This window comes from Trichoplusia ni, unplaced genomic scaffold, assembly GCF_003590095.1.
Source record: "Trichoplusia ni isolate ovarian cell line Hi5 unplaced genomic scaffold, tn1 tig00004073, whole genome shotgun sequence".
Taxonomy (NCBI): domain Eukaryota; kingdom Metazoa; phylum Arthropoda; class Insecta; order Lepidoptera; family Noctuidae; genus Trichoplusia; species Trichoplusia ni.
This window is the reverse complement of record NW_020800501.1, coordinates 13,604-38,432: the sequence shown is the minus strand read 5'-3', so window position 1 is coordinate 38,432 and position 24,829 is coordinate 13,604. Positions and strand designations below refer to the sequence as shown.

General features: G+C 35.4%; 2 protein-coding genes and 2 non-coding genes across 6 annotated transcripts; 3 read left to right on the top strand and 1 right to left on the bottom strand.

The window, feature by feature from the left end:
- Window positions 1–789: 789 nt before the first annotated feature.
- Window positions 790–863, top strand: Trnav-aac. Its single transcript has one exon. It is a non-coding gene; the product is annotated as a tRNA-Val (tRNA).
- Window positions 864–4,843: 3,980 nt separating this feature from the next.
- Trnav-aac lies at window positions 4,844–4,917 on the top strand. Its single transcript has one exon. It is a non-coding gene; the product is annotated as a tRNA-Val (tRNA).
- A 2,230-nt stretch (window positions 4,918–7,147) lies between these two features.
- Window positions 7,148–20,702, bottom strand: LOC113508184 (coiled-coil and C2 domain-containing protein 1-like). Of its 3 annotated transcripts, none has more exons than XM_026891140.1 (14): window positions 20,495–20,702; window positions 19,044–19,257; window positions 18,489–18,711; window positions 16,896–17,227; window positions 16,341–16,559; window positions 16,029–16,108; window positions 15,440–15,613; window positions 14,664–14,796; window positions 14,278–14,416; window positions 13,490–13,939; window positions 12,985–13,162; window positions 12,334–12,482; window positions 9,906–10,032; window positions 7,148–9,547 (listed from the first exon to the last, which is right to left on the bottom strand). In XM_026891140.1, exons 1-14 carry the CDS (start codon window positions 20,537–20,539, stop codon window positions 9,428–9,430), a joined length of 2,583 nt encoding a protein of 860 aa, XP_026746941.1. In that variant the 5' UTR covers window positions 20,540–20,702; the 3' UTR covers window positions 7,148–9,427. The 3 variants fall into 3 exon arrangements, with proteins under 3 accessions (XP_026746941.1, XP_026746943.1, XP_026746942.1); XM_026891142.1 differs by having other exon boundaries at window positions 9,906–9,996; XM_026891141.1 differs by having other exon boundaries at window positions 14,664–14,793.
- Window positions 20,703–21,174: 472 nt separating this feature from the next.
- Window positions 21,175–23,006, top strand: LOC113508185 (cytoplasmic dynein 1 light intermediate chain 2-like). Its single transcript, XM_026891144.1, has 3 exons — window positions 21,175–21,347; window positions 21,602–21,792; window positions 22,771–23,006. The coding sequence occupies exons 1-3, from the start codon at window positions 21,274–21,276 to the stop codon at window positions 22,980–22,982; spliced, it is 477 nt and encodes a 158-aa protein (XP_026746945.1). The 5' UTR covers window positions 21,175–21,273; the 3' UTR covers window positions 22,983–23,006.
- The last annotated feature ends 1,823 nt before the right edge of the window (window positions 23,007–24,829 follow it).

The following is a 24,829-nucleotide window of genomic DNA, read 5'->3' as shown; positions in this document are numbered from 1 at the left end:
GTGTGTTAAACATCATCTTGCTTATAAAAGACAGCATAGCTGCTTCCTAAACTTGAAAAAGAATATTTTAAATCGAATATTAACAATAATTTTACATAAAACCCTTTTCAAGGTTAACAAATAATCTTATCTTAATACTCGTACCACCCGATGATAATGGTAATCCCATTTGTACTTAAACGTATTTTTATTACTTTTTGGCGTTTATTATATAATTTGTTATGTGGTACAGAGTTAAAATATACTTGTATTTTATTTTCACAAATGCAAATACAAATGATTTCTAGGGTTCCATACTCAAAAGATGCACCAGCAAATAATGAAAAAAACATCGAGGTTAAGCTATGGTCGGTACAATCATGGATTTGATGGGTCACATTTTTTGTTACGAATTTGTTTTTCTTTATGCGAAGCCCACTAGGGGTTGACCCACTACGAGTCACAAACATGAATAGCACTTGACAGGTTTTCTATTTGTAAGGAAAAAGTTAAATGTCCACAGAATTTTCGGAACAGGGCCCCAATGGCCGATGAATGAATGTAAATTGGCTCAAAACGACACTTTTCGTTTTATCTTAAGCATTTTTTCTACACAATAATTAGAAAGTGTGGGACGGTACACTTAAGGTAATTAAAATAAATTTTCAATTATTGTGTTGGCATAAAGCTCAAGAGAATAGGATTAATTTCAAATTTAATTCAATTGCCATTCATTTATCGGCCGTTGTAAATAGCAGAATCGGGGTCTTGTTAAGATACTACACAGCTTTTTCACATCAATGTTCATGTGGCCCATTAGCTCAGTTGGTTAGAGCGTCGTGCTAACAACGCGAAGGTCGCGGGTTCGATCCCCTCATGGGCCACCGCAGAATCGGAGCCGCTTTTTGTATTTCACTGAAACTTATTTTGATACTTTTATTTTAATTTCAACTTATTTGAATGGAGAACGTTACCTAATATCCATTTTAACTAGGTAACCTGCAGATTTCCTGATACCTTATGTTAAAGTGAGAAATCTAATGAAAACAAATGTTTTGTTTTCTCTTACCTACCTAGTTATTTCGCAGAGTAACGTTTGCGGAAAACAGTGACCGAAACGGTTAAACCGACGTACAAAAATGAACATGAAGTCGAAAATCCCTTAAAAAGGTATTTCTTTTTTATAAAAAAAAAAACAACTCCCGCACGATGGTTATTAAATAAACCTATAGCGGGGGTTTTCCACAAACATTCAAGTTAAATGCCCGAGACACCCAGACTCAAGACAAGCATTGCTAGATCACACAATAGCGTGTAATACGCGGGGATCGAGGCCGCGACACGACGCGCAGTGGCTTTTAGCTTGTGACCTCAACCAGCTGGCTGGTGACTTAGCTATCCGTGCAGAACCAAAAAAAAATCAAAAATGTCTTTATTTTTCTCATCATCAGAAAATTATGGTTACATAAAAGTGTTGTATATGACATAGAGACTGGAGTCTGTTTTAGGTAAAACCTGTGCCACAGATCACCCAGTATTATACACATTATATTTTGTATTTAACTACAAACAATGCAAATTTAGAAAAATAAAGAGAGCAGCGAAAAGGGAAAAGAGAAAAAAAAAATATATACAATAAAAAAAATTATAAAAAATTTAAAATTTTCAACACATTTTTTGAAACATTAAGACAAAAAAAAAAAAAAACAAAGCATTTTGAGAATAAAATGAAGTTTTTAAACATTATCTACAAAACAAAGGAAAGCATCCTTTCAAATCCTTTGACAAAGGTGATTATTTGGATGAGTATTAACAGTAAGTAAATTGAACACAGAAATTAAATAAAATAATAAAAAACAGGACAAGAATATACAAACAAAATAATAATTAAAGTAGTACATAAAAAATGATAAAAAAACTTACAATATATTAAAACTGTATGTGCGTTTATGTGTGTTTATGTGTGGGTGTGTGTATGTGTTTCGTGTGTAGATTTGTGTTGGGAGCGCATTTTTTATGGTAGATAATATTTTATTTTAAGGGTTTAAGCAGACTTTCAGTAGCATTGTAGTCAAGTTCCTGTAGCCACATACATGTTCTTTTTTTACATTTTTTATTTGTCAGCGGATAGATCTTAATTCGTTTATTTATGTTATTATACAAATGTGGGCCAAGGAAAGGGTAGAAATTTTGTGTCCAGCTGTATGTGAATCGGGATACATTGCACACTGGTTTAGCTTTTCTATATTCACAGATTTTCGGATCAAAAGGTAATTCTTTATGTTGCTTTAAAATGGTCCTTAGACAAAGAGTTGCCTCACAGTTAAAATGTGCCATCAATGAACAATGAACCATCCAATTTGTTAACCATAAACTATCTGTGTACCAAGTTTCGTCTAAATCCGTTGTTGTTTTTGCGTGAAAGATGAAAAAACATCCTTACACACAAACTCCTGCGTTTCTGATATTAGTAGGACAAACTGGCTGGAATATCGTGACATCTCATTATCTACACTGGATTCGATCGGTTTCTACCAGAATATTCTATAAGAAATATTTGTTAAAAATATTACACGTGCGGTCATATTGACAGTATCTAGTTGGCAACTATATTCATAATAAGTGATTCACGAAGTTAACTAGTGACTTAATCCGGTTTATTCTTGTTTTAACTATATTTGTTTAAAGCCTTCATGCACGAGGGCACTAAGTCTTTGGTACTTGATTTTAATTATTCTTAATAAATACTACCATACAAACATTTGTGGTTCGAATGCATCTTTGAAAGCTTTTTGTTTGGTATATAATTCGATATTTGCGTTGCCTTGTGTATGCAGTAATTACTTTAGCATGTATATTTGGCTCCAAAGACTTAGGTTTTTACTCAACCGATTATGTCTAAAATGAAAGTAATTAAACCGGTCAAGTCCGAGTTGGACTCGCGACATTGAGGATTCCGTACTGATAGGCTAAAGAAAAACAAATTGGCTAGGCGACGAAAGACTAGTGAAGGACGAACAGACAGATAGTGGAACCGTCGGAGGAACTTAGTGATAGGGTTTCGTTACATAAAAGAAAAAATATATTAAATGAAATAGAACCAAACAGATCTTTATTAATACATTTATTAACATTAAAATATACATTCTTAAATATAAATAATGTAACGTATTCCGTGAATTATTCGCCAAAACGTGTCTCATATCTTACACGGCTACAATTTGTCTTTTAGACCATCTGCGCTCTTAGACAAGTGACATTTTTAAAGTAATGACCCAAATGTATGGAAAAGGGTATTTGACTAAATCAAATAATATAAATCTGTATAGTCCGTCAGATTTCAAATAAATATTTAATACATAATTTTAACTTTATGACATAATTAAAAGTAAGCAAGATTGAAAGGATTTAAGGTTGCTAACATCACATGCTAGTAAAAAGCGTACTGGTAAGTGACGTCACAAGACATTTGATTTCACTGTATTACAGACCCATAAAAAGATGCCATTTAGAAAAGTTAACACTGGGTACCTGTTAATGTTAATTAAACACGAAAACGTTAAGCTATTCGATGGTCCTCGTCAGCTACTACGCGTGGTAGTATTGACTACGCGTAGCACAATGACTACTCGTAGCACGTGTGTTGAATATGGTCATGTCATCTTTGTGAATACCGAATGTCCATATTTGCAGAATAAAGGCATCATCATCATGTAACTCGAACTAAAGCACTAAATCCTGTCTGGATTCACGTTTTATAAACATTCAAGTCATTTGCATAAAGACATGCAAACTTAAAATATGTATTCGTGAATCACATATAATGCTACTGGGGTTCGACCCGCTACGCGTCGCATACAGTGAGTTTTGTGCAGTCATCAGTCGGCTATTCGTTCAGTCTAGTCTGTATATTCATTTCAAATACTACGTACTTTTTTGACTCTCATTATCAAAAATAATTGTAGCAAACAATTCACAGACCTTCTAATACGAGCAGCTTCGCTTTCAGACCACTAGCGCCATCTATGAAGAGAATGATTGAACTGAGAGGAGACTGGGAGAGACTAACTTGTGTGTTAAACATCATCTTGCTTATAAAAGACAGCATAGCTGCTTCCTAAAACTTGAAAAAGAATATTTTAAATCGAATATTAACAATAATTTTACATAAAAACCCTTTTCAAGTTAACAAATAATCTTTATTCTTAATACTCGTACCACCCGATGATAATGGTAATCCCATTTGTACTTAAACGTATTTTTATTACTTTTTGGCGTTTATTATATAATTTGTTATGTGGTACAGAGTTAAAATATACTTGTATTTTTATTTTCACAAATGCAAATACAAATGATTTCTAGGGTTCCATACTCAAAAGATGCACCAGCAAATAATGAAAAAAACATCGAGGTTAAGCTATGGTCGGTACAATCATGGATTTGATGGGTCACATTTTTTGTTACGAATTTGTTTTTCTTTATGCGAAGCCCACTAGGGGTTGACCCACTACGAGTCACAAACATGAATAGCACTTGACAGGTTTTCTATTTGTAAGGAAAAAGTTAAATGTCCACAGAATTTTCGGAACAGGGCCCCAATGGCCGATGAATGAATGTAAATTGGCTCAAAACGACACTTTTCGTTTTATCTTAAGCATTTTTTCTACACAATAATTAGAAAGTGTGGGACGGTACACTTAAGGTAATTAAAATAAATTTTCAATTATTGTGTTGGCATAAAGCTCAAGAGAATAGGATTAATTTCAAATTTAATTCAATTGCCATTCATTTATCGGCCGTTGTAAATAGCAGAATCGGGGTCTTGTTAAGATACTACACAGCTTTTTCACATCAATGTTCATGTGGCCCATTAGCTCAGTTGGTTAGAGCGTCGTGCTAACAACGCGAAGGTCGCGGGTTCGATCCCCTCATGGGCCACCGCAGAATCGGAGCCGCTTTTTGTATTTCACTGAAACTTATTTTGATACTTTTATTTTAATTTCAACTTATTTGAATGGAGAACGTTACCTAATATCCATTTTAACTAGGTAACCTGCAGATTTCCTGATACCTTATGTTAAAGTGAGAAATCTAATGAAAACAAATGTTTTGTTTTCTCTTTACCTACCTAGTTATTTCGCAGAGTAACGTTTGCGGAAAACAGTGACCGAAACGGTTAAACCGACGTACAAAAATGAACATGAAGTCGAAAATCCCTTAAAAAGGTATTTCTTTTTTATAAAAAAAAAAAACAACTCCCGCACGATGGTTATTAAATAAACCTATAGCGGGGGTTTTCACAAACATTCAAGTTAAATGCCCGAGACACCCAGACTCAAGACAAGCATTGCTAGATCACACAATAGCGTGTAATACGCGGGGATCGAGGCCGCGACACGACGCGCAGTGGCTTTAGCTTGGTGACCTCAACCAGCTGGCTGGTGACTTAGCTATCCGTGCAGAACCAAAAAAAAATCAAAAATGTCTTTATTTTTCTCATCATCAGAAAATTATGGTTACATAAAAGTGTTGTATATGACATAGAGACTGGAGTCTGTTTTAGGTAAAACCTGTGCCACAGATCACCAGTATTATACACATTATATTTTGTATTTAACTACAAACAATGCAAATTTAGAAAAATAAAGAGAGCAGCGAAAAGGGAAAAGAGAAAAAAAAAATATATACAATAAAAAAAATTATAAAAAATTTAAAATTTTCAACACATTTTTTGAAACATTAAGACAAAAAAAAAAAAAAACAAAGCATTTTGAGAATAAAATGAAGTTTTTAAACATTATCTACAAAACAAAGGAAAGCATCCTTTCAAATCCTTTGACAAAGGTGATTATTTGGATGAGTATTAACAGTAAGTAAATTGAACACAGAAATTAAATAAAATAATAAAAAACAGGACAAGAATATACAAACAAAATAATAATTAAAGTAGTACATAAAAAATGATAAAAAAACTTACAATATATTAAAACTGTATGTGCGTTTATGTGTGTTTATGTGTGGGTGTGTGTATGTGTTCGTGTGTAGATTTGTGTTGGGAGCGCATTTTTTATGGTAGATAATATTTTATTTTAAGGGTTTAAGCAGACTTTCAGTAGCATTGTAGTCAAGTTCCTGTAGCCACATACATGTTCTTTTTTTACATTTTTTATTTGTCAGCGGATAGATCTTAATTCGTTTATTTATGTTATTATACAAATGTGGGCCAAGGAAAGGGTAGAAATTTTGTGTCCAGCTGTATGTGAATCGGGATACATTGCACACTGGTTTAGCTTTTCTATATTCACAGATTTTCGGATCAAAAGGTAATTCTTTATGTTGCTTTAAAATGGTCCTTAAGACAAAGAGTTGCCTCACAGTTAAAATGTGCCATCAATGAACAATGAACCATCCAATTTGTTAACCATAAACTATCTGTGTACCAAGTTTCGTCTAAATCCGTTGTTGTTTTTGCGTGAAAGATGAAAAAACATCCTTACACACAAACTCCTGCGTTTCTGATATTAGTAGGACAAACTGGCTGGAATATCGTGACATCTCATTATCTACACTGGATTCGATCGGTTTCTACCAGAATATTCTATAAGAAATATTTGTTAAAAATATTACACGTGCGGTCATATTGACAGTATCTAGTTGGCAACTATATTCATAATAAGTGATTCACGAAGTTAACTAGTGACTTAATCCGGTTTATTCTTGTTTTAACTATATTTGTTTAAAGCCTTCGTGCGCGAGGGCACTAAGTCTTTGGTACTTGATTTTAAGTATTCTTAATAAATACTGCCTTACAAACATTTTGAGGTTCAAATGCATCTTTGAAAGCTTTTTGTTTGGTATATAATTCGATATTTGCGTTGCCTTGTGTATGCAGTAATTACTTTAGCATGTATATTTGGCTCCAAAGAATTAGGTTTTTACTTAACTGATTATGTTTAAAATTAAAGAAAGTAAACCAGCCAAGTCCGAGTCGGACTCGCGACACTGAGGGTTAAGTACTGATAGGCTAAAGAAAAACAAATTGGCTAGGCGACGAAAGATGGACGATAGTGAAGGACGGACAGACAGATAGTGGAACCTTTGGAGGAACTTAGTGATAGGGTTTCGTTACATAAAAGAAAAGATATATTAAATGAAATAGAACCAAACAGATCTTTATTAATACATTTATTAACATTAAAATATACATTCTTAAATATAAATAATGTAACGTATTCCGTGAATTATTCGCCAAAACGTGTCTCATATCTTACACGGCTACAATTTGTCTTTTAGACAATCTGCGCTCTTAGACAAGTGACATTTTTAAAGCAATGACCCAAATGTATGGAACAGGGTATTTGACTAAATCAAATAATATAAATCTGTATAGTGCGTCAGACAGATTTCCAATAAATATTTAATACATAATTTTAACTTTATGACATAATTAACAGTAAGCAAGATTGAAAGGATTTAAGGTTGCTAACATCACATGCTAGTAAAAAGCGAACTGGTAAGTGACGTCACAAGACATTTGATTTCACTGTACATCTTCACTTTTTTGTTTACGAGATAAAATAAAAAATGCGTGTAGAATATTTTTAAGAAATCTGTGTAATGGAACTCAACAATTCTTTTTTAGAAATACCCTTTTCACAAGAATTGTTATTCCCATACATTTGCAGGAATAGCACTTGTAAAAATGTCACTCCTAAGTGTTGTAATTTAAATGCTTGTAAATTGTGTATAGTGTACTACTTCTGTATAAAAATATAAATTATTTATTTGCAAAAAATATGTCAAATTGTTTTGGACTTCATCAACATAGAAAAATTGGAAAGCCATTGCCATTATTAATAATTTACGAATTATCCATGATTTTATACAATAATCTTAATTCAATAAACAAAAATTCAAATAACACAAAAATAACAACATCTTGAATTCATTTAATTTTTGCTTTTAGCTATATTTTGCCTCCACACTGGCTAGAAACAGTGAATATTGAACCGTATCACTAATACATAAGGCTAAATTTTGCTTTAAAAAAACATAACATCATATGATAAAGAAATTGAGACTCTATCTTACACAATTAAAGTTCAATTTCGCATAACATTACAAGTAACAAAATAGAGAAAATAGCTGGACGTGTAATATTGAGATTTTCGTATTTTACAATGACTTAAACACTAAAGCTTCGTTCATTAACGTATTGAAAGAAAAAAGTTATAATATTTCTGTCCCTTTCAATCTAATTAGAAGTGCAATAAGATAAAAAGAGACAGATATAGTTTGTGAATATTTATAAGATTATTTACATATAATTACATAACATACCCATTAACACTCCTTCAACTCTTGATAAAGCTAACCTTCCCACCATTTACATCAAAATATTGCTCATTAAAATGCATTTTTTATATATTTAATCACAACAGCTTGTATCATACTGGGCATACATCTTGCGAACGCTGTGCGAAACATTTATCATCACGAAATGGATTTAATTTTGAAGAAACAGTTCTCTATATTATAATAGCAACGTTCTTTTTTTTCTTGATAAAGCCTTCCTCTCACGTATTAATCGCGATAGCTCGACTAGTTTCGGACCCAACCAGAGTCCTTAATTATGAGCAAAGGCAGCGAGGAGCGACTCACACGGTCGGTTCAAGTAAACCCCCTTTACACCTCCCTGTCTGTTAACCATTATCAAATTATTATAGTCAGCTATTGTGTATAGGTTGTTGTCGCTTTGGCTTTTGATACGTAATATCGACAAAGGTCACATTTACACTTATGCGCATATCCACAACCGAAGAATTCAGCAACAAATCTAAATCAAAATGATTTGCATGTAATATACGAAGTGCATCTTTATTAAAGTTACAAAAACAACTATCTCTGTCTTACCTACCATTTTGTATACTTCTATCTCACTCCGTGTTTTAAGCCGCAATTTCTTTTACACATTTGCATACATATATTTTTACTTTTTATAATAGTGCGCTTTACCGCAAAGCTAAGTAATAAAATACCTGTTTTAGGTAAACCATTGATGTTTGTTCTATGTTTGTGACAATTATCCTCCTACTTCAGAGAAACCAATTTGCATGCTTTTTACTCGGTATGTAACAAGAATAAATTGATAGTTTCTACAAAACTGGTCAATACAAGTAAAGAAATTAATTACCTATCAAATGTCTAATCAAACTCGACGTTTAGTTAAGATTTTTGATTGACCAACAAAATGTTTAATAAACAGATCAAATTCATAAACTTAAGAAACTGATAGTGTTTTATTCCGTGTAACTGACAACCGAAACAAATGACTAATCGTTAAGACAACGATCCTTTCTGATTGGTCACGTGACATGTAAGCGCTTGCACAAGTATCAAGTGCCCACATTTATATGAATGTATGAATACTTTTTGCGGAGTCTTATGATTAATCTTCGATGACTATCCACCGATGCTGAGTGGTCTTGACTTGTTCCTGCAGTAGTGGCGTCCGGACGTTGAGCTTGACTTCCAACGAGCCTCCTGTAGGCCGACGCCCGTCCATCAACTGGAAAAAGAGTATGACGTTTAGTTATTAGTTGTTAAGTCATATTTTTTCACAAACTGCCCGCGTTTTGTTTGTTTCCTATACCAATGCACGGCACGGATAGCCGAGTGGTTGAGGTCACCAAGCCAAACCCACTGAGCGCGACGCGTCACAGGTTCGGTCCGCGTAGGACAAACGTTTGTGTGACCCACGAATACTTGTCCTGAGTTTGGGTGTCTGTGTGAATGTTTGAGAAACCCTTCGCTATACAAGGATTTAATTCCTTAGGTTTCAGTTTTTTTTTTAAGAAATGAGAAAGAAGAAACAAAAGAAATGTAAAATTTAGAAGTATATTGATATAGCCAGCCCGCGAGCTTACCGGGAAGGAGTTATGCAGCGTGATGTGGTCCTGCAGCGGCGCCAGCTTGACGGTGGCGGCGCCCACGAGCGCGTCGCTGCGGAACCAGCCGCTGCAACAGAACAGCGCGTCAGCGCAGCCGCCGCACCTGCACACGCCAGCCTCACACACACACCCGCGCCAGCCCGCACTAGTCCGCGCCAGGCAAAGCTAGCCCGCGCCAGACAAGCCAGCCAGAGCTAGACAAAGCCAGCCCGCGCCCGGCAAAGCTAGCCCGCCGCACTGCTCAACCCGGCCTCATAGGGGCGACTAATAATTTTCATCTGGACAAGGTGTTCGTCGAGGGCCGCAAGCAAAAATTTTTTTGAGATCTTCATTGATATCTTGAATGGTTTATAATACACTTTGATCGTAAAGTCTGCCTATATTCGAGGCCGCAGGTTGAGTACAGCTGGCGTAAAGCATACTACGGTACGAAACACTAATAGACTAGATGGAAGTTTTGTACAATTTGTTAGAAAATAAGAAACTAGGGCAGGCATTGCGTTGTTCCCGCGGTCCCAAGTATAAGGGAGACAGTGATCCACCCCGGTGATGTTATATGTGATATGCATGCCCATCTAACAGTTACAGACACACAATCTTAATGTACTTTCTACACCTTGCCAAAGGGCAAAAAAATCCGTGAAGATTTCTGCAAATATGAGCGAATGTGTAATAGGAGTTCGGATACCAAAAGAAAAAAGTGAGTTTAAGTATAGCAGTCCAAATGTTAGTTAAGCAAGGCAGGATGGGGTAATGGGTTTATGTTTGAAAACCGGAAAAGACCCAGATGCAGTAGATGTATGGAAAACGAAAAATCGAAAAAAAAATACCCTTATGAGAGACGGAAGATATAGAGAGGAAATAAAACGCACATTTGAAATGGAACGTATTAACTACAAATAGGCAAAGAAATTAAAAACAAGATCATTCATTGTGGGCGGACACAAGAACAAGAAAAACTAAACTATCTTCTATCTTTGAGAAGAGGTAATAGAGGATTAGGACAATGAAAGCATCTGGTCTAGACCAAATAAACTACAGAATTAACAAAACCAGGTATTTACAAACGACATTAAAAAAAGTCAACCTTAGCTGTATTACGGTTTAGTAGGTAAAGGCTATATGCATGCCAATTCAGGTCTAAAACCAACACTAGGTTTAGTAAGAAACAAAAAGTTAAGTCCTATTTCTAATGTACACATAACATGCTTCTTAACAATTAAAACCTACACAACTAATTTTGATAATCGTTACTACTACAAACCTCTCCCAACCTGAGTATTTGACTAAATAAGTATAATTAGTTCGTGTGTCGTCACTTATCAGTACACACTTACTGACAAGTGACGTCATTAGACATACTTCTTTATGGTTCACCATACTTTTATAGCCTAAGTCGAAGAAATTACATTACCTTCTTGGCCAAATAAATAATTTTAGGCAGAAACCTTCTCGAGAACGCAGATTTATGGACAAGAAACCAAGATTGAGAAGTCTTTTCTTTTGAAGCTAATGTGAATATAGTTTCCTAAAAAAGGGCTAGATGGCGCCTGTTATTCAACACTAAATCAGAGTAAGAGTGATGATTCTTCATTCGTTATTATTTTCAAATAACCTGAAATATAGAATTCCAAATATGCAATGACCCAACCACATAGTGTTACCAATACTCACATCTCATGGGAAAGCCTAATAGAGGGCCATTTATAGGCTAAGATATAATTTGTATCTCTTTCAAATTTCTAGGAAAGAAATCTGGCCCTTTTGAAAGGCATACATGGGGACACAGGTTCTTCAAGCAGATGACTTGTTGAGAATTTAATCTTAAATTGGATTTGGTAGGCCTTCTTTATAGAAGAACAGATATGAAAGACCTAAGTCAGCTACAAAACTATTAAAGGGAGAAAAATACAAATTCAGGCTAGTTGTTTAATCATAATGATAATGAGCATGTCTTGAAAACAAATAGTTGGTTACTCGCCGGATCCAAAATGAGGTTCCATTATACCGCCACGATGGGCAGTAGGAGACAACATCAATGAGAGAGATATTCCTTTTTTTTAGCCATTGTGCTATTTGTATCTTAAAGGTAAAACAATTACTGCCATATGAAAAAACTACACGTTGTTAAGTGTCGCTAGAAAATGTATATTAATCTATGCATGTCTAGTGTTTAGTGATCGTGGCTCGTTTACAAAGTGTCAATGGGGTAATGGGGTAATAATGGGGTTGAGGAGGTCAGATAGGCAGTTGCCTATCAGCTGCCTCAGCTGAATCCGATTAGACTGAAAGCCGACCCCAACATAGTTGGAAATAGGCTAGGCATAGCAGCTAACGCTTGCTGCTATGCGAAGTTCTTACTTATATCTAAACCTACCTAAATTAAATGTTAAGAGCTACTTACCCGCGCGACCAGACTTCGAACTTGATACCGTGTCGTTTGAACACCCTCAGGCAAGCTCTGGTGCGGTTGATGGTGAGGTTGAATGTCTGGTTGTATTCAGGATTGTTTGTGTCCTTTACTATAACTGTTCTATCTGATACTGGTGCTTCCTGTAGAGATTTTTATGTATAAGTTAGGACATGAATAATTTAGCATTGAGCTCTTTGTTTTGGCATCGTAAATGTATTTGTAATGGGTCTACAATAGTTATTCATTTTCCAATTCTAAATTAAAATAAATATGGAATAATATAAAAATCAACGTGATCAAAAGGAGGGATTTGAAAAGTCTCTTAGTTATTTCACTAAACTAAGTGTAAAAAATGAAGGGAATATAATTATTTATACTCAGATCATTTAAGTACTTATGAAGGTAAACAATCTTACAAAAGAGAATAGAGAAAGAAACTACTGTTTTATTTTAATGAGTTAACGCGGTTTAATGATTTTGAAAAAAAAAGATAACCAAGATTGTTTAACTTTAAATTAAAAAAAAAATTAAAAAAAAATAAAATTAAAAATGTTTTATTATTATCTTAAACATTGAATACATACATAAATCATCTAAAATAAGGAATTATATAGTATATATATATATAGTAATACGACTTACCTGTGGAAAAGGAAACTCGAATTTGACATAAGTATCAATATCTTTGGGATTCGCCACGTTGTAGGCTATCCCCCGCACGATAGTCAACTCTAAGTCACTATCACTAAGGTGCGTATTGCATTGCACTATAGAAAACTGCCGCATTTCATAGTGGAACCTTGGTAATACACCGCGACGTCTGTAAAGAGAAAAATATATTTTTTTTTAATAAAATTCTTTTAGAAAATACAAAAACTCTATGGAAGGTCTACGATTGTTATTATTATTTATGTAACTACAATATATTCTGTTAATCTTGAACAGTCAAAAAGAGGAAAATTAGTTGTCACGGCTTTGAGTATTGACACCATTTGCTACATGCTCAAGAAAACTACAATAAAAGCCGATTTTGGATATCAATAAAAATCAAACTCTATTTTTGAGAGTTAAGATAGTTTCAATATTAATACTGACTTTAAAATATTGTTTTATATCTACTCTTTTCAAAATATCGTTAAAAACTCACTTAAATTCCAAAAACGCGACATCCAATCTCTCCGAGATATCCTGTATCATGGGCTCAATCTTTTTCGCTTCCGCAATGTTCCCGATCTTCATGTTATGCTCGTAGTGAGCCTGGCACAGCTGCCTCTGTAGCTCCAGCTGGTGTTGCAGCCTGGAGAAGACTTCGTCGTGTGAGGCCGACGTGTCTATGGAGGCGTCGGCGGCGAGCGCGCCCGCCATGATGCCGTCGTCGGGGCCCGCGCCCGAGCCCGAGGCCCGCGGGGCCTGGCGACTGCCCCCACTGGCCGCACTGCCCCCGCTGCCCCCGCTGCCCGCGCTGCCCCCGCTGGCCCCGCTCACCCCGCTGGACGCGCCCGACGTGGTGGAGCTGGTGGACTGGCGCCGCGGCCGAGACACACTGTTTACTAGCTCCTCCACCCACGCGGTACTGTGGCTACTGCCGCCGCCGTAACTAGGGGAGCAAGGAATCAATCAAAACAGAGGCAAATTGTATGAAGATTAAGAACTGGAAGAAAAAAAGTTAAGGACGGGAAAAATTAAAACAAAAAGGAGCATATTTTTCTGATGCGGTAAACATGACGTTCAAAATAAAACGACACTACACTAGCGCCTAAAAATATTTAAAATAAATAGATGTTTCTCTGCCATGGGAGACATGAGACCAAAAAAAAAACTATTTCTAATTACTACCCCTATCATTTACAACCCTGATTAGACTTAATACAGACTCCTTCCTTCTCTTCTCTTCTCCCGAGGACGTTTCAAAACATAAATGATTTCAATACATACCGTGCTTCAAGGTCCCTCATAGAGTAGGGTATGACGACCACATTGTCAAGGTGGACTCTCTTGCCGGCGCGTGCGTCTTCTATTATAGGGTCGTAGTACTTCACCATGCGGAGTAGACCTTTTGCTGCTGGTATATTATCTGAGAGAGAGGTAGTAAAGTTAGGATAAATGGCGAAAATATTTTTGGCTAATAAATTTTGTCAGAGGGAACGTAACGTAATTGAACTCTTCCGAAACCACTCGACCGTTTTCCATGAAATTTTGTGTGCATATAGGGAAGGTTTGAGAATAGGACAACATCAATTTTACAAAGCCTTTTATTCTCTAGACCTATTTAGTTAGCAAAATAACTTTCACTGGGACATCTCATTATATAATTAACTTACCATTCTTCTTAAAGAATAGTGCTGCTTCCTTGAATTTCCTCTGTTCTTGCAACAGGTATGCAAGTGGCTCGTTTTTCGTCACCTTACGTTCGGACGATGGGGTAGCAACGGGTGCTGGTGGAGCAACCGGCTGCTAATACGAGAAATAAAGCGCATTTAGAGAAAAAATCCTTACAAGTTAGAAGTAAAAATGATTTCAATAAAAATATTCAAGAGACAAAATATTCAGATATGCTATAAAAGTATGGCTACAGCAAAAACATCGTAAAATGATGATTGAATAAGAAAAACAATCCCAACCATCCAAGAATGACGAAAAAACTGTTTTTTTATAAACCTTACAACTTTCTAAAATAAAGATGTATTAACAGATACTACCGCTTTAATGTAATAATACAGCATTCGTTTAAAACTATAGTAATCATTTTTAGATCCTATTATCCTACTAATATTATAAACTTGATAGCTCGAGTGTTTAAGGATGTTTGGATGTTTGTTCCTCTTTCACGCAAAAACCACTGAACAGATTTAATGCAACGTGATACACTGATAGTTTATAACCTGAATTGAAACATAGGAGGTTTTATTCCGATTTGAATTCCAGTGCGAAACCGCGGGTAACAGCTATATTTAATAGAAATTTTTAATTTGCTAATTACAACTTTACTGATTAGCGACTGTGTTGTTTTTCCATGAGAAAGTTGATGCAGAAAGGTCAGTGGGAACATTTTTGATTTGTAACGGGCGGTTAACAGCTATGTTTAAGAGTAGCTCACAGGTCTGCCGGCAGTAGGTAGCGGGCCGAAGCCAGCGGGCGCGGGCAGCTCGTCCGTGTTGATCGGACGACCCGCGCCATGTTGTTTAATGGCGTCCGCGTACTGCTTCGTGATCCTGTTCATACGACGGGCCTTCGACATGTTGCCTTCCTCTTTCGCTTTGGATTCTAACTCCTGTGTAAGAAGAAAGGGGAGTTTAAGATATGTAGGTAATTATATTCGGGGTAATTAAAGCGGGTTTTTTGTAGAATGGTTTAAGTTATAATCAAGCAAGATCAATTTTCTCCTTAATAAACGACTCTCGCACTAAGGAATTTTATCCTTGTGTGCGAGGGAGTTTTCACATGCAAAAAGCCATCTACTCTTAGCACGGAAATTTGTAAATTGGCAATAAATAAAAAACGTACCAAAAATTTATTTCAAATAAGGGTATTCTGTTTGTTTTTTTTTTGTAAAATAAAATAGAATTTAGCAGATTCATGTCGCTTGAAAAAGAATTATGTTATGTTTTCAATTAATTTCTCGCAATAATCAAGACAAATTTTAGCATAGGCATGGACTAGCCACTATTATTAATCAAATTACTAACCCTGAAAGCCATTAATCTTTGTTTTAACCCTTCTTCCAGTGTGGTAGCTGTGACCAGGACGGGAGGCGCCGGTGCTGGAGCTGAAATGATATTTTCATTAACTTTACGATCGATTTGTTCGATCTCCGCATAAAACAAGCATTTGTGTGATCCACGAATGTTTGTTGCGAGTAGCCACTATAAGAAATTCTAAATTCAAGTGTTTCGGGGTATTTTTATTTTCAATAAACACTTGTTGTGTACCACCTGTCTCCACCAATTTTTCTCATGCTCATTTGTGTTAATATATACTCCTCTAAATATGCTTTATACCTTCAGAAGACTGAATGCTCTCATCCTCCCTGCCCCCCTCAGCGGAGTCAGCGAACATGGCGACAGTCGGCAACTCGTTCAGATCCATCGCCTCGCCTCTTTTGTAGGCCTCTACCACGATGTCGAACTGTTTGGTCACTTTCAGAAGGTTCAACGCTAACGCCTTGTTCCCATTTCGTTTAGCTTCTAAAGCTGCTACTTTAAATTCGTTCTTACGAGCTGAAAAGAGAAAAAGTTTTATAGACATTTTGAAAAACTACAGGTCTTTGTTACACATAATAATATAAACTGCTATAATAATACTGTCATATAGCACAAGATGTAGTTCATTTCAAGTTCTATTTGCTGCAAAAATACCCTGGAACTAAATGAAGTTCCAGTTCATTTCTTCATCACTTCTAAATTCGCCGAACATACCAGTTAAAATGAAGGGCCCCCCGTTATGAAAAATAGATAAACTCAATCCAAGTGGGCAAAAATGATCATTGCTAATTCGCCCTATGAAAACATAAATTATGCAATAGTGAGAAATACCTGCCATATTAATTAACTTACCTAGAATAATCTGCAAGCCTTCATTAGTCTCAGCTCTATGGCTGCTCGGCTCCGGTGGACTCGGTTCCTCAGGTCTTGGCGATGGAGGCCTAGGCTTTTCAGACCTCGACGCAGGACTCGGTTCCGGAGGTCCAAAGTCTATTAGTGGAGCTTCTGGAGCTTCCCTCGGTATTTGCGGAGCTGGTGACGTTGGAACTTCTTCCGGTATCCGTTGAGAACCGTCTGGGGCCTTGCCAACTACGACTGGTGGTGGAATATCCTCGTTCATGATCGGTTTCCCAGCTTTCGCTTGTTTTAGAAGATCTTGGAGCGTTTTAAGGCCGCGTCCGAATCTATGTGAAAATTGGGGTTTTTAATGTCGACGCTTTTGAAATTGAGAATAGGAAAACCAAAACTTTAACGCTAAGCTACATCCTAGACAGATTATGGAACGATATAAGTGGATTACTTTTCTGTGATAAGTGGAATAAATATAGGAACTTCAATCCACGCTGAAGTTTGGTAGTGCAAATCAAAAATATGAGTTAATTATATCGGGATGCAATGAATTTTTATTCTATCCTTTGATCTGTCTTCTATCGTAAACGATACTTAGGTAACATTTGAAGCAAATGACCAATCAGATGAAAATGCGAAATGATCGGCCAATTACAAGAAGAACAACAGTTACCTTTTTCATCAGTTACAGTAAATTAAGTATTTCTTATTTTTAAACCTAAGAATAATTGTATCAAGTGGGCAATTATTAGGGCAAAAGCCGCCATAGACAAAAAGCTTATAATAAATACACGGAAACTGTACTAAATGAATAGTTATGAAGTTACAAACAACAGTTACAAGTTATGACCGCGCCGGCTAATTATCACGTTTACGGAAGAAACACGAACAATAGAATCGTATTTTTTTAATAAGTATGCTCTACTTAGTCTGCCGTGAATGAGTAATTCATATTCAACTTCATTAGATGAAAACTAAATCTTTTCAACTCATTTGTAATTTAAACTTTCGGTAAATTGTAACAGGATTAAATTATTTTTTTACGACAGAGAGCTTATTGATAACAATCGTCATTTGTTTTTAATCTAGGCGAGTGTTTTTGTTTTAAAGGATTTGTACAGCACGTTAAACCTACAGAGCGCGACGTGTCACGGGGCGCGGACGAGTATTTGTGAGATTGAGTCTGGGTGTGTTTGTGCACCTGACTTACAATGTTTGTGACCGCTGCTACAAAAGGATTAATTTGTTTAATGCGGGAGTCCTTTTTTTAAGAAAATAGTTCATTGCATCGCGAAAATAATTGTATTATACTGTAAATGTTAAACAGGTTCCTTTTGCTGTAAGAGCTTTTTGCGTATTTTTTTTTTCCACGGCAAGAAATTCTTTGGAACTAGCGATGGATGACCACATCAACATCCTTCGTATTTTGAATGTTCACAAAGTGCCACTAAGTAGCCTTATTTGAATAAATTTTAAATAGGAACTTACTATTACTACTGCATTTTGTCTACATAACATAAAATACCAGAAATTTATCTATACACGAAAAAAACACAGTTCTTCTTTCATTTCATTTGACAGAAACATAATCCTCACCGTCTCGCCCGACTGCTCTCCCCATTCGCCTTGGCATTCTTCTCAGCGACGGTATAATTAGTGATCCTGTCTTGCAGCAGGCTGATGGTACTGCTGTCAGTACTGAGGGGCGCGCCGGGGGGCGGGGGTGCGGGGCGGGCCGCGCGGGGCGGGGGGGACTCGTCGTCGTCCGCCAAGGACAGAGCTTGGAGCTCGTTGAGAAGATCAGGGTCATCATCGTCACCTGTTTGAGATGGTATAGTTATTAACATATTTGGAAAGTGAGGGTTGACACACTAACGTTTTATCGGTTGAGTGAGAATGGTTGAATGTTTTATAATATATTTGTATGTGCGTGCTGGTGTTTCGCAGCCGATAGGCGAAGGTTTCTCGTAAGATACTTTGACTTAAGAGCATTTGGAAGAGGTTTCATCAAGAAGAGGTATTCTCAACACAACCATGTTTGTAAATTTAGAATTCACTACTACTTTTGATATGACCATAACTATATTTTTCTCCGTTTTAATACATAAGTAATTTACAGTTTCTGCATAACATAAACAACAGTTAACATACCTGATGCCTCATCATTAGAAGGTATATCCTTCAAGCTCTCGGCTATCATCGCATCAAGATTCACAGCAGAAGTTGTAGGAGGTGGTTTCTTGGGCCTGCGCCTCTGCTGGCCTCCGCTGATCGCAGCCAACTCCGCTTCCAAGTCAATATCGTCATCTGATAGGTCCAGGGGCTCATCATCATCGTTTAAGTCCGGTATGTCTATGAGGCCAAACTGAAATACGAAAATACTTGAAACCAGACCATAATTTGTGAGCTTGGCATGGTAATCTAGTAATCTTTGGAAATCTGTTTAGTCAGGTATTGGTTTTTAGTCACATTTTATTTTTAACCTGAGCTTTGTGGCAAAACAAAACCTTTAAAATTGATTACCTTTACATAAGTAGCTAAAAAAATGTGAGTGTGATGGGTGACAAACAATTACTAAAAAGAATATTCTTTCTGTATATGTGAAATGAATGCTTTCATAATCCCATTCCTGATACAGTAAAGAAACACACTAGTGCAATGATTATTCAATTGTTCTTGCAACCTACTGCTACTCACATTAGTGACCTTGGACAGATTTCTACAAAAACTGATGTCAGAACTATTTAAAGCCTTAGAAATAGGATGATTATCTCAATTTATTGTTATTAAAGAGATGATGATCATTAAAGCCAGATACTGTGTTGCTGAATATGAAAGAATGACTTTGGTTATGTCAATCCAACCTTTTTTTTCCTACAGCTGGGCAAAGGTCTTAGGACTCTAATTCTCATGTTTTCAAAATTATCCTTAATATATTTTTTTTTTCTTTATTTTCTACATTACTGTCCCTTGTTTTGATAAAAACCAGCAATAAATTGATAAAAATTAAATTAAGTCTTGTTTGTTACAAATAATTAACAAGTAATATCCATACCCTTTTTTTACAACTACAATTATTTTGATGTTGCCTTGGGTTTCAGTTTAAAAAGGAAAACTTTTTTTTTTAATCTCTTACAGCAATTTTTTTATGTACTCGATATATCATACAGACATCTTCTTGGATAGATACTAGATAGTAATCACGTACTGTAAATTCAGCAATTTAAAGTTTGCAACTCATGTTTACTTAAATCAATAGGTTTTCAGACAGCTCCTTTTTCCTTTGTCTGCAAGCATGGAGCCAGACATTAGCAGGTCATTAAACTCTCATAACCTATTTTATTGCTCATAAATACGAATACGAACAAAATACAATAAGAGTATTCACTCTATTTATTTATTTAATAAACTATGTGCTTTAAATGACCCTTTGTTTACAAAACCTTAATCAGCTGATAAGGTCCTTCTTAGATTAACCTCCAAGGAGGATTTATCATTCCTTAACGACAATGACTTATTCCTATAAATAAACTAACATTAACTGCAATAATACAACCGGATGAGACCCTAAGAAGAAGCAAATAATGAAATGTATGACTCACCTGAGACAAGTTAGTTTTTTTACCGGAATGCGGCCTTCTAGACATTTTACACTTTTATTGATTAAAGATCACTATATTTTGTGAAATAATCAATAATGTCCCACCTATTTTAAAAACTTGACAAGTTTTATTTGGCTTACAAAATAGACCCGTGCGTGATTATTATGAATTGTCGTCTGACTTTGACATTAAATAAATGACAATGGTGACAGCTAAAGGCAAAGCTGTAGTCTGTTATGAGTCTGTTGCACATTGCACAGTGACCTTTGATTCGTGAATAAACATAAGCGATCACCATTCGCTATTTCTTATTTATCAATAAAATATTTTATGATAATTGTAACCGTTGCTTTAGGAAAAAAATCTATTCCTTTTTCCGCAAAGATATCTGATTACTATTTAAGTGATCACTAATGAAATCTCTTAGTCGATAAACTAACGATCAGCCCTAAACGAGATTTTCGAAAATGTTGCCAAGCCAAACCGATTTAGAAATAATTAAAAGGAGAAATTGTCAACCATGTTGCAAATAAGCAACGAAAAAACGTTTATGACCTAATGTGAGAGTTATCTTATTGTCAGGTCCAGATATAGCATAAAGTAAATAAAAATACTAATTACAAAAAGTAGTTATATTTCAACACGTCTAACAGTATAAATTAGTTTTTTGCGTCTTACAACACACGCATCATTGCGAGAGTGACGTATGAACGGCAGAAGAGACGAAAACGAAAGAAAAGCCTTTCTGTGCCGTTGTTATCTTCTATCGTACCTGAAGAATGGAGACAAACGGCCAGGCTAATGGGCTTAAATCAAAAAAGAAAGAAAATGGGGACGCCAAGGACAACCTATGGTAACGGTTCACTGTTAATTTTACGGGTAACATGCACTCCCCATATAGGGATCCAATGTGTCACACCTACGTGATGTCAAGCTATGAAGCTGAGAAATATGTGACCTAGCTGCGTTGTCGTACCTTTGTATGTAAAGTAACAGCAAAACATTCTCACACGGCGACAAATCCATACATTTGTGTACACTTTCCCGTGATAGTACCAACCTCGCAATACTGATGACAACGAATACTAAATTCTCGTAATTTTTCAGGTCTTCGATATTAGAAGAAGTTCAAAACCAAGGGAACACAAAACTACCTTCAAATAAAAATGTATTAGTTTTGGGTGACAATGAGACTGGTAAAACTACATTAGTAGCAAAATTACAGGGTGTTGAAGACCCTAAAAAGGGTTCGGCACTCGAATATGCGTACATAGACGTAAGGGATGAATATCGAGATGGTGAGTATCTAAACACTCAATAATCACTGTATTATAACAAAAAAAAGGGACAATATTGAATATTTGATGTATAACCTACATTCACAAAAATGTAAGTGATTTTTTTTTGTATACAAAGCAATGAGAAGTTGTGATACATAATGTATACAACCTTTTTAAACACACATGACCAATAACATGTTGTTTCTCTGTAATATTAAACAATTCTTATTAGAATCTAATCTAGTGTGGCTAATTGTAATGTTTATTGATTTTCATAGTTTAATTTGTTAGAAATATACATGGATAACATTTTTGCTCATTCAAGTTTTTAATATTGTTGATAAGGAGATAAAATTGGTGAATAATGTTTATTACATTATTAGTCCTAAAAAGATAAGCTACAACTACTAAAAACCTAAAATAAATCAGCTTTAATTAGATCCCTATACTACTTCTTTGTTTTAATAAAGCCACATATATGCATCTCCAACTTTTAATTGATCATAATCATATACACCTCATTCACACTCTTTCATGAGAAAGAAAACACTAAAACATAATATTTGTTTAGACTTTATAATTTTCACAGTGAGCTGTTTGTAAATGTTATAATCAGGGCAATAAATCACATAAACATTAAGTGTTAACAATGTTATAATATGAGTAAAAATTGTCTGGAGAGCTTTTTTTCTCCAATAATAATGTTGTTTTTAAAAATTTTGATTGTTCATGAAGCAACTTAATGTATAACTTAAAATTGTTTAAATTTTTAAATCTAATGCCATACGGCCCTACTCTATATAGCAAAATTGCTGACTATAAAATTAAAAGAAAACAGTACTTGAAGATGTAGCCACTTTTGCATTGTTATAGTAAATAATCTTTTGTTTATTTCTTCATTATACTCCTAAATCATCTTGATAGCTCTCATATATTGTCTTCCTTTCCATTTATCAAACCATATATGTACTATTATGCTTTGTTCCTTGTACACAGATCAAACGCGTCTCAGTGTGTGGGTGCTGGATGGGGATCCAGGTCACACGAACCTCCTCAAGTTTGCGCTCAGCGAGGAGACATTCCCTCACACGCTGGTCCTCCTCACCGTGGCGATGACCACGCCGTGGGGTATACTAGACCAGCTGCAGAGCTGGGCGTCAGTGCTCGGCGACCATATAGACAAATTAGATCTCACACCGGGTAAGTAGAAATAAATTATAAAGATTCTATCATAATAGTTGACAGAATTCATGGATTGATATAAAACTGTGCAGACTGTCCGACAAGACTGCTTTGTAAGCTATGAAGCATGATTACTTATGTTAATAAGTAAGATCATCATCATCATCATCAGTCATATTTGTCTATTGTTGGACATAGGCCTTCCCAATTGCACGCCATCAAGATTTATCTTTGGCTGCTCACATTCAGGGTGTGCTAGCCATCTTGTGCTAATTATCATCAGAAGAAGATATCTGAAGAAGAACCTGCATTGTTGCATAGCAGTTGTTTGCCTGTTGATGAAATAATTAATCAGTATTTCCTTTCAATCCATCAATTCAGCTTATTGCTGTCATTTGCTGGACATATAGCCAACAAATTGTGTCACAACACCTGTTCATCTGCCTTCCGCATCCAGGAAGCAGCCACTATCTTTAAGTTTAATTCTTCTCTAGTTTATTATTCAATGTTAAATTTCAAGAATGTAGGTACAATTTCTCTAAGATTTCAATGCCAATAAAGTGCACTTATTAATAATATACATACATCAATTAAATGGATAGACATTAAATTGATGAATGAGCAGTTTTATGACTGTTAATTGTGCATTAAATCATCCAATTTTTTTTCTGAACTGTCTCCTACATGTCAAAACATATATTGTTTGATCATACTTATAAATTCAGAACAGAATGTAATTTAAGGAAAACTTAGCTTGGAATGTAAGAACAAAATTTAAATTTTCCATAACAGATTTGATTGATAAAGTTTAATTTATGAGCCTGTTTCCCAGTTGTCTATTTGCCTTTTAGTAAACATTCTGTAAGTAACTTGTAATGGACATATTTGCAAAGGTATGCAGTTGGTTAACTAAAAAGTTCCTAATACCTATCTACAAAATTTTCACTAAATCTGTTTTAGAAAGGTATCTCTTAACATACTTGCCCATCTCTTACCCGCTTATTGAGTTAGATAATACATCCTTTATTTAAACACGCCTTCAAATAGTATATTACAGCTTTTTCTATAATTGTCATATACACAACAATGCCTATTTTCAATAACCCATTGAGTATTAAAAACAGCGTATCTATGCAAGCGCCAATGAACGACTATCTCATTATCTCTTGGAATGACTCATTGCTGCAGTTTGCTGCATCCTTGTTAAACATTCAAGGTGTGGTATGAGTTCAAATAACTAGAATTATTCTATTAATAGTTGTTTTTTAAGGATTGATAAGTATTTCCTTACAATACGTCTTTTTAACAAGTATTTAGTGCGAAATTATCTGCTAAAACAGAACTAAGCCTATTGTTTATTCATACACACTAAATCGTATTGGTTTAACAGCTGATTTCTGTGATGTTAGTAATTACTACCAAAATGTATTTAGTTGTTTCCCTAATGATTTATTGACACACAATATTGTGACGTCAACATTGAATTTTACTTTAAAAAGATCTGTTATATGTTTATAAACAAATTCTTTCTAAACACACCTACACCTGCCAGTTGACACTTAAAATCAACGTAAGATTACAAACTACCTTGTTTGGGGTCGTAATCAAACTGAATAAAACCGGTCTGCCACCCTTTGGTTAATATGAAACCTTGAAAGTTCAAGGACTCAGCTTTCTTTACTGTCGTGTTGTTTATTTTCTCCTGATGTCGATATTTGTTCTGTCTTGCTTTTAGTCAAGTAACTTGATATGAGCACGAAAATCTTAAGAAATATAGGGAAAAAATACTTGAGATATCTACCAGTGAAAATCACTGTCAGAGCTTTTGTATTTCAACGTCCCCTGTACGAAATTTTGGGTAAGGCTTAGCATA